The 10,487-nt window shown below is 41.4% G+C and overlaps 1 protein-coding gene across 2 annotated transcripts; it reads right to left on the bottom strand.

Annotated features, from left to right (window-relative positions):
* Positions 1 to 222: 222 nt before the first annotated feature.
* On the bottom strand, positions 223 to 10,168 carry LOC146798972 (heat shock protein HSP 90-alpha-like). 2 transcript variants are annotated; one of them, XM_085626344.1, is made up of 11 exons: positions 9,953 to 10,168; positions 8,058 to 8,213; positions 7,602 to 7,968; positions 6,447 to 6,580; positions 5,602 to 5,916; positions 4,133 to 4,298; positions 3,474 to 3,664; positions 2,466 to 2,613; positions 2,107 to 2,375; positions 1,082 to 1,415; positions 223 to 641 (listed from the first exon to the last, which is right to left on the bottom strand). In XM_085626344.1, exons 2-11 carry the CDS (start codon positions 8,211 to 8,213, stop codon positions 532 to 534), a joined length of 2,190 nt encoding a protein of 729 aa, XP_085482470.1. In that variant the 5' UTR covers positions 9,953 to 10,168; the 3' UTR covers positions 223 to 531. The 2 variants fall into 2 exon arrangements, with proteins under 2 accessions (XP_085482470.1, XP_085482469.1); XM_085626343.1 differs by having other exon boundaries at positions 9,870 to 10,031.
* Between the last annotated feature and the right edge of the window lie 319 nt (positions 10,169 to 10,487).

Raw genomic sequence — 10,487 nt, 5'->3', positions numbered from 1 at the left:
GCGAAGTGGCTGCTTAACGAACTGCCATGTTTAACACAATGTGTAAAAAACACAAATTTAAAAAAAACAAAATCACTCCACCATTTCATCTAGGAGACTTTGATCTGGATTCAATTGCTACAATGAGATTGACGTTGCTGCATTGGCTAAACGGAGTGCTTTATAGATTAAATAGCTAAAGTCTTATTAAATATACAAATTAGTCACAAAGTAGGCCATATAAAAATATATTTTTTTTTATTTACGAGAGCCATGCCAACGCAATACATTAAACTAGAGTAACTGGAGTGATTCTATTGCTGCTGTACATTTATTGTGTTGGGGGGGGGGAGGGAATAAGACAGACCAGCTGAATATTAACAATTTTTACAAATATCCATTATCTACACAGGAGAATATAAATAAACGTGTAATTCACGCTATGTGAAACATCCCAGTCTTCACAGAAGTGGAATTGTTTAACTGTGACGCAATCTTTTATCATCAAAAACATGCCATATGTGAAGTCCCCAGATTTTGGACAATTCAATATTAGTCCACTTCCTCCATGCGAGAAGAATCTTCATCATCTCCTTCTAAAGGAGGGATCTCCTCTGTTTCCTGGGTAGCATCTTCCATAGGAACATCATCTTCATCAATACCTGTGAAAAAAGTAGAGTTGTTAGTGTATTTAATCGACTTATGAGTTTTCTAAACCACCTGCTCCAACACAATATCCGCATTCTTAAAACATTAAACATTCTAGAGAGCACTGTGAGAACTGTCACCATAGCCCATGTGTGTTGTGTTCCTTTGGCTTGGGTAGAACGTTTGGGTGACGGAAAATTCTCATGGTAATGCCTGTTCAACGTTCATGTGTGCCAAGCAACTGGTAGCCCCTTGGTAATATTAAACACTGCAATACCATGCAGTAATGAAGTAGAAAGACCACGCCCCCAGCCCTTTAAGAATCTAACATTCACCTTTAAAAATAAAACATTGGCTAAAAAAAGAAAGGAAACATCTAGCTTAAACGTTTGCAAAATGCATCTTCTGCAATACAGCATTACTTTACGATAATAGGAAATTCATTTTTAATTACCTAATCCAAGTTTAATCATCCTGTAGATTCGGTTGGCATGAGTTTGTGGATCCTCAAGTGAAAAGCCCGATGACAAGAGTGCGGTCTCGTACAGCAGAATAACAAGATCCTTGACTGATTTGTCATTTTTATCTGCCTCTGCTTTCTGTCGTAGAGTCTCAATGATGGAATGCTCAGGGTTGATTTCCAGGTGTTTTTTCGCTGCCATATAACCCATTGTAGAGTTGTCTCTCAGCGCCTGTGCCTTCATGATTCTTTCCATGTTGGCTGTCCATCCGTAAGTGCTCGTCACGATGCAACATGGGGATTCAACCAAACGGTTTGATACAACTACCTATAAATAAGATCAAAAGGATATTGAAGAGATATATAATTATGTAAATCTGACACAAGTACTTTGTGCTGAAACTTTTACAAGTCGTGCACTCTAAGAAATTAACATGGTAAAGCTACTTCAAAGCAATGCAAAAAGAAAATGACTTGCTAGTGGTCAAGCAAATCTTTACAATACTTCTTAACCGCATATTTAGACGTTAGAATAAAATCCCAGTAGGATCCAAAACGTTTAAGGACATACATTTACATCAGCCAAAATGAAGGGCCAAAACAATATAATCTAAATTCCCAAAAATGAAGGACTGCAAAGCCACATCTGAATCGAAGTGTGATACCACACCTTTAAAAAAAATACCCCTTTGTTAAAAATATGCAAACGGTTAAACCCTTAGTACCAGTAGGCCGATAAATTCTAATGGTTGTTACCGGAATTACGAATTTTGAGATAATCAGCAGGTTAAACCTAACGATATTTAACGAGGGGGCAAGGAATTTTGGGGAGGGGCTGGTAGGAAGAACCAGTATTTACAAGAACATTCAGATTTTTAAGATAAGCTGCAAAATCCACAATATTCCCTGAAAACTCGCAATGGGGAGATTTGTCACATTCAGTAAATCCTAGAGACCTTTACAGCCTCTCAACAGCAATGATAGCAAGTCTCAATATACAAACACACTTAACTACATACCTTTTCAACTTTCTTGTCAAGGATATCTTTCATTACTTTACAAAGGCTTTCATACTTTGCTTTTTTCTCCTCTTGCTTCTTTTTTTCTTCTTCGTCTTCAGGAAGCTCTAACCCCTCTTTAGTAACGGACACAAGAGTTTTCCCATCAAATTCTTTAAGCTGCTGTACGCAGTATTCATCAATGGGTTCAGTCATGTAAATGACCTCCAATCCATGCTTTCGCAGTCTCTCAACAAAGGCAGAGTGAGACACCTGATCGCGGGTTTCACCTGTAGAAACAAAACACGTCTTTCAGGATTCTATTGTTATTTACCGCAAGTTAATAACAAAAATAATTTGTTTGTATTTTTGCGACATACCAGTGATATAATAAATGTGCTTCTGGTTTTCCTTCACTCGTGAAACATAATCCGCTAGAGACACCATTTCATCACCAGAGGCAGATGTGTGAAAGCGGAGCAGTTCTGAAAGTTTTTTGCGATTCTGTGAATCTTCATGAATTCCAAGCTGTAAAAGTATGTATAAGATAAAGCAGACAAACCATACAAAAATTAAAAACACAAACTACACAAATGGGAATTCTGGAAAAATAGCTTGAGTCCATTAATGGGAAATGTGCATCGGGAACATATAATCAATTTATTGGTTTTCACTTGACAACTCAGTTGCCCTCGTGTTACCCTCTTCTACTCTACATTTTAAACAAATGTACAAGTCCATGGTAAAAGAATAGCCAATCAAAGTATACAGATTTTCATACACTAAATCATCAGTGGGTGCAAAGTCAAAGTTCCAAATACAGCAAGCCATAAAACCTTAAACTCCAATCCATACACCCTGTTATCCACTATTATTTGCACAAGTAGGTAGGATGGGCATTTTGTTTTTCTAATTCCCTTGTTGTAAAACACAATGTAATGTAAATAATGGATACAAGCTGGATATGATGCAATAGATTGTGATGTTTTTCCCCCAATATGCCTTTTAGTCTCTTTAGTGCCGCGACTTATTTTTTTGTCTTAATTTACTAAGGACATCAACATAACTTGAACAGTTTAGAGAGGGGAGACTTATCAGGAAAAAACACAAGCCCACATAAGTCCTGGGAAACTTGACAAAACAGATAAGTCACAGTATTTCCTGCTGACCCCTTTAGTTAATACAATTGGCAGTGGGATAAAGGGCTGTAGAGAATTTGCAGCAAATAACAGCACTAGACAAGGCAACCGACGTAACTAAAGCCCATATGACTGTGACCAGATATCGAAAACACACCTTTAGTTTAAATTTGAAGTCCATTAACAGCTAAGTACTGTAGTGTAATGTTTATGTTTGCTGCTGCTACCTTTTATATATTGGTCTCTTACCTTAAGGTTTTTGGAAAACTGCTCGTAGAACTTTTTGTAGTTGTCTTTATCCTCTGAGAGCTCAGTAAACAGTTCCAAACACTTTTTGACTATATTCTTTCGGATCACTTTAAGAATCTTGCTCTGCTGCAACATCTCACGAGAAATGTTAAGAGGAAGGTCCTCGGAGTCTACAATGCCTCGCATGAAGTCTGTCAACGAACAAGAAGAGGGGTTCAGAAACACGATTGAAATATTACCAAATTATAAAAAAAAAAAAATCAAAAAAAAAAATCACTAAACACGATTAGAAAATCGTGCACCTCTGAAGCAAAGCAAAACGTAGACTTACAGTACCAGCACTGAGGTAGAGAAAAAAGTACTGCAAGCAGGCAATACGACACTATGTAAAAATAATTAGGGCCTTTAATTTCCTGATGTAGTATCGAATACATAGAAAACAGGAGTTGGAAATAAATGTATTTAATAAATAAATCAACATGGCTTTCGACTCAGGATTAAGGGCCACTTAAGGGCCACAATACACATAGTGTGCACGAAAATGTATAAATGATGGCTTTAATTATAACGCCAGAAAAACTTTACAAAATGCAATGAATAAGAATGTTTAGGGTTTAAAATGGTTTTTAATAAGCAAAAAAATCATACTCAACACTTACTTAAGTATTCAGGTATGAGCTCCTCACAATTGTCCATAATGAACACTCTGCGCACATACAACTTTATATTATTCTTCTTTTTGCGGTTCTCAAATAGGTCAAAAGGAGCACGCCTTGGGGTAAAAAGCAGAGCTCTGAATTCAAGTTGGCCTTCTACAGAGAAGTGCTGCAAGAAAGTACAAAAAAAAATATGTTTCATTAGAGAAAAATAATATGTGCTTTCATTACTAAACCTTCTCAATCCACTTAATAAATTCATTCTTGCCCGCATGCAATTCTACTAAAACATGATTAAAAATAGTCCGACTCCAACCCCAGCCCACAGTGGTCTCACTCCCATCACAGTCTTCTAATTAGACTCCCACAAACACAGGCACACTGCCGGGCCCAGCGGTAGACAGCCAAAACAAGTAGTGCATGGTAATAGGCCCATTTCAAACCAGCTGCAAATGATCTTCAAGACCACTTCCAGACTGCAACTATCAAACAGAGCAACAAACAACCCATAGCCTGACTAACCGCGCTTCAAATGTAGGATTCACAGCCCAAATAACACTCTTGTAGGTAGAGGGCAGGGTTTTCACACAGAAGGGTAGGTGGGTAAGGTGTTTATTATAAGACACTATCACAGCAGCTCCATATCTTCTGTTATGGCTTCACCTTAAAGTGTATAGATTACTACTAGGCTAGTCCCAGCACACACCTCAACTTGACACGTATTGTAACATCTTTAAGCATTCACACTTGAACCAGTGTGAAAACAACCCATTCATGTCACTACAACTTCCTATTTCCTTCAACGATGGACAAACGTCAGAAACTATAAAGGAAAAACGTATATAAACTCACACCCCTCAATGACATCACTTGACGTGACTGTGGTCCTGTGCATAAGGAAAGGGAATAATGTATACACTTGAAGGGTGTGACCGATTGTGCATGAGATGTGGGCATGCTGTGGGAAGCTGAATGTGGATGATGCGAGAATGCGATCGCATTGAAGGTTGGGATATGCCTGGGGGCAAGCCTGGCAGTTATGTTATTTAATGGAGCCCTTTTAAGTGCCATGATAATGCTGGAATTAACTGACTACAATGAAACAAAGAAATGGCATCTACAGAAGTGTTTCTGAACTCAATGGTGTTTCCGAACTCACTTGTGTTAAGACCCTGCTTTCCGACTATTAAAATCCCGCACCTATATTCAGGATGATATAAGACCACATTTTCCAAGGTATCATAAATTAACATTAGTTTGTTAATTTTCTATACAAGAACCATCTTATCGCATTATATCTATGTGAGAGTGCTCTGAAACAGTGAGCCTCCAGGATAACAACTTATAAAAAACACTAGATTATAAACTGTAAGTTGTCTTGGTGGTAAGACAACAAGTTACTATATATATTTATGTATATAGCAATTAACACAAAATCCTGTAGTGGCTTATTACACTCATGGTATGTTTACCTTCACTGCCAAATGATCTTCCCAGTCGTTGGTGAGACTTTTGTAAAATTCACCGTACTCCTCGTTACTAATATCATCTGGGTTTCTTGTCCAAATAGGCTTGGTTTTGTTGAGTTCTTCCTGGTCGATATATTTTTCCTTAATCTTTTTTGTCTTCTTTTTGCTACCAGCCTTCTTTTCATCCTCTTCTTCGTCAGACCCAACATCCTCTATCTCTGGTTTATCTTCTGGCTTCTCCTCCTTCTCGTCTTTAGTTTCTTCCTTTTCTTCTTCCGCTTCATCATCACTTATCTCTTTATCACGCTCCTTCTCTACCTATCAAGGAAGTAGAGTGACTGGCATTACACTTGTTTCTTTGGAACCGTATTCTTACAAGTAAATTGTAGAAAGGATAGTAAGAGGATTCGCAGGGGAGGATTGTGGGAATACTTTTTTTTCACCTACGGCTACAAACGTACAATATCACACAATACTATTGTCTGCTTAAGGCAGAGAACACTTCTTAAAATTGCATATTGACACGTTCACACCAGTCTTGCTGGATTTAAAAGCATTCCTTTAATATGACAAATCTTCATGCAAAATATATTTCTAATGTGCCTCGCAGCTATCGAGCTGGGAGGAAAGGAGCCGATAATGGAAAGCTAGTTTTACAAAATTCATTTTCAAGAATGTAACTGGAATGGTAGTGAATACAACAAAACGGCTGTATTCCACTGGAATACACTGAAGTTTTTTTAAAATCGCTATGTGTTCTTAGAAATGGTTCCCAACATTATTCCTGCACATGTAGCAGAACAAATCTAAGCGTTTGTCTCAGTTACGAAATGTTAGGATTTACTTACAAAAAGTGTGATTGGATAACCAATGAACTGGGAATGTTTCTTCACTATCTCTTTGATTCGCCTTTCTTCCAAGTATTCAGTTTGATCTTCCTTTAGGTGAAGGATAACTCTGGTACCACGACCAAGAGGTTCACCTTAAAATACAGGGAAAATAGCACATTAAACATTGGTCAAAAAGAAAACAAGTGCATGTAACCCACCACTCGAAGGCCATGCTGATTAACAGTTCAAAACGTTGACTCTAAGCCTAGACACCGTTATGATCATTCTGAGAATGGCAAGTGGTACGCATAATCTGCACTTTATTTTGTCAGGTTCAAATACTTGCTAAATAACTTATGCCAAGTACTAAGATACGCTGAGAATTGCAAGTGGTACGCATAATCAGCACTTTATTTTGTCAGGTTCAAATACTTGCTAAATAACTTATAAGTACTAAGATACCACTTTCGTTTCAAGTCTTCCTGGAGAATTAAGTATATTGACAAGCAGCTTGTGATGAAACGTGTCCTAGTTTAAAAAAAAAAAAAAATAGCCTATAATGCAGAACGAACAGTCCTAGACTACAACACCTAGACACTAGTAATTTTCCATATACGTTAGGGTCACAGGTCACTTTTTGGGCTGCAGGCCTGCTTTTGATGTTGAATCTACTCAGACTTCACCTTCAAACCCTCCTCTAAACTGCTAAAACAGAAAGCAAAATAAACATTGGTAAAGCCAACAGGTCTACACTTTGATACCCATTGGCTTTGCCAATAGTTTTTATCAAGGCAAAGATTTATACTTGCTTTTGTGCTTTTACAGGCAAGCTATGAAGAAGAGAGAAACGCAGTAGCAGGTACGGGGGGGGGGGATGCTCTCATGGAGTGCTGAATGAAAAAAATTGTTAGCCAAATATGAGCAGTGAAAGAATACAAGTCTGCCAATCTAAAAGATAGTAAAGATAAAATGATCGTGAAGGAGGCGCACAAGCGTACAAGCATATGAGATCAAGCCAATGTATGGTAAGCAATGGGCTTGTACAAGTTTAGTATGTCTCCCAAGAGACCTTTGATCAAACAGTAGGCGAGGTCCAAAAGCTGATAAGCAAAATTGGCATAAGGAGACTGGCAGATAAACCTGCTTTCCTGTCACATGAGCCCTGGTACATACCGGTGTCAGTTCGGACAGTGAATGATCCTCCGGCCGACGACTCCCAAGCATACTGCTCATCGTCGTTGTGCTTTGTGACCACGCATACCTTCTCTGCCACCAGATATGCCGAATAGAACCCGACGCCGAACTGACCAATCATGGAGATATCTGCGCCTGCCTGCAACGCCTCCATGAAAGCCTTGGTTCCGGATTTGGCGATGGTACCCAGATTATTGATGAGGTCAGCTTTGGTCATACCAATGCCCGTATCTATAATTGTTAGAGTGCGCTCTTGTTTGTTTGGAATAAGCTCAATCTTCAAGTCTTTTCCAGAATCCAACTTGCTTGGATCCGTCAAGCTTTCGTAGCGAATTTTATCCAGTGCCTGGAAACAAGGGAATAAGGTCAACTTAACTGTAAGACCATAAACATAACCAAAAATAGCCACAAGTTTAGTAAGTAAGCGAGACATACATCGGACGAGTTGGAAATAAGTTCCCGCAGGAAGATCTCTTTGTTGGAATAGAAAGTGTTGATGATCAAGGACATCAACTGAGCGATTTCAGCCTGAAAGGCAAACGTCTCCACCTCCTCCTCCATTGCCAGCTCTTTCTTGTTCTCCTCGGGCATCTGGAAAAGAGGGAGAACATTTCAACATCAGTATACTTAATGATCGTTGACACGTGGTCTTTGCTACAAAGTTGGTCTCAAGATCAGACAGTGTTGCAGCAAGAACCTCCAACTAGGTCTCCAACTAGGTCCTATTTGCTAACAGTACGCTACAGCTGCGTTTATGGAGCAGCAATGTCCCGCTGTTTCGGCTATTGCATGGTACCTCCCTTTTAGCGCGACACCCTCGTACTGGGCTCTCAACAGTTTCCGGGTTCGCTGCCCATGCAGGAAATTAATGGACTCTGGCGCCATCTGCGGGCCACCCGCGCATCGTCTTTAGCACCACTAAGACCTGTAGATCAAGTTCTGACGGGGTACCCACCAGCAGCAAAACATACCAATTACACAAAAGGTAACAAAGCAGGGCCTCACACTGCACTACATATCTATGCGAAGTCAAGGTTACTCTGGAAACCGTTTAGCGTATACTGGCGGTCTTGTGAGTCATTAAGACGCCTATATGATGAATTCGGTGGAGAATAAAGCCACTTCAAACCACTAGAGGAAAGACAAACATAATCCGTGCTGGACCCATACAGGAGGATGGGGGAGGGATCACTGTTTAGCAATTAAAAGGGGGCGGGGTCATTAAAAGCATAATGTAATAGTCGTTTTTTACATGCATTGATTTACACACCAGTATGATTTAATGTCTCTGTGACGTGTGCGATTTAAAATACTCCGACACCCTACACTGGGATGCCTAGCGCTATAAGAGATAAAGTCGTTATTAATGCGATTTATTATTAATACAGATACATCTGAAGTCCTTGCAGTGTATGCATCCCTCTTACATACAGGGGTTGAACAAAATCAAAAACCAGCTGCCAAGTACCAGTTTCTCTCAAGTACTTGCCAAGTGATAACTGTGTGCCTTTGTTTCCCTGCCATTGCATTAGCACCTAGAAAGTAAACTCTACATAACTCCCGTGTTAGAATGATGGTCGAATAAAGAGTTGATGGCCATTTAATTCAGTGCTTTGTATGTTGTCCCGCTGGGAGTGAAATTAACAAACTCCCCACAGCCCAGCTGTGAACGGAAAAGAGACAGCGTGCAGCCGCTGCTGAATGTGTCCCGGGGTCGACAAATTACACCGGGATAAATTCAGCTTATTTTATTGAGCAATAATCACTGCCGAATCCTCAATGACCCCTCTCATTTTGCGCACATCACAAATTGACCCTATATCCGAACCATAGACCCCAACAAGTCACCCCATTTACCAGAATTGGGAAGTTGGCGCCCGCTCCTCACCTTCAAGCAGATAGACGCGCTGTCCCTCTGTGGCAGGCGCGCAACACCCATTGGGCTCATCGGGCTTCAGCCCCCCCCGTCGTGTGTGACAGCCCGGCTGAGACAGCCTCGCGGGCTGGCGTCCGCCTAATTACAGCCGCACCAGAGTACTTCACGGGTCTTTAAAAGACCATTTACTCGTTAATGAGGCTTTTGTTGTGTTTTCACCCCTTCTTACAGCCACTCTGCCTATGGCTGGAAGACTTAGCCCCCCCCCCGAAACTTTTTCAGCCCCCCCCGAAATTTGGCTCTAGTTGCCCGCCTGCTCTGTGGTGTCCCTTGATCGCTTCTAGAACAATCGTCCGGTACCCTCTGCCCACCTCAGGCTCGCAGTGAAGAGGCTCCCGTGGACTTCGGCTTGAAAGACCCTTGGTTGCCAAGAAAAAGGCCGGGATATTTGTACCTCAATGAAGATTTTCCGGAGGCTGCCGACTGGCTGCTTCTGAGAAGCTCCGATCCCTTCGCGGTGTCCGCTCAGAACTGCAGGGCAGCGCTGCGCCTCCCGCTTTATACACACTGCAGCGGCATCTGGAAAGCTCCAGACGCCGCCCTCCTGCCCGAGCGGTCTGGAAGGCACCAGAAGCTCGAAGCTTCCAGCACCGTCTGCGCCGCTTCTGTGGCGCTTTACGCAACACCAGCCCGAGGCCGAGCCTGCCAGAGGAGCGGAGGCGGCGCCGGGGGTGTAGCCTTCCCCGCAGAACGATCGTGAAGGTGCTGGACGGCTGGCTGAGTTCTTCCCCGCTTCTCTTCTTGTAAAGCGGGTTAAAAATGGTGCACGCTTTAGGGAAAGAAACCTAACCTGGCTTGCTTCTTTCCCGCCACCAGGGGCGGTGGGTGAGATTTTAAAGTGGTGGGGCGCAAACGAATTAGCATACAGCACCGTAGCGAGCGAGCGCAGCGAGCGAGCCCGAACCCCAAAAGGGGGGTTTGGGGGGGTT

This window comes from Triturus cristatus, chromosome 9 (genome assembly GCF_964204655.1).
Source record: "Triturus cristatus chromosome 9, aTriCri1.1, whole genome shotgun sequence".
NCBI classification, from domain to species: Eukaryota; Metazoa; Chordata; class Amphibia; order Caudata; family Salamandridae; genus Triturus; species Triturus cristatus.
Note: the sequence above shows the minus strand (reverse complement) of the source record. Positions and strands in the feature narration are given on the sequence as shown.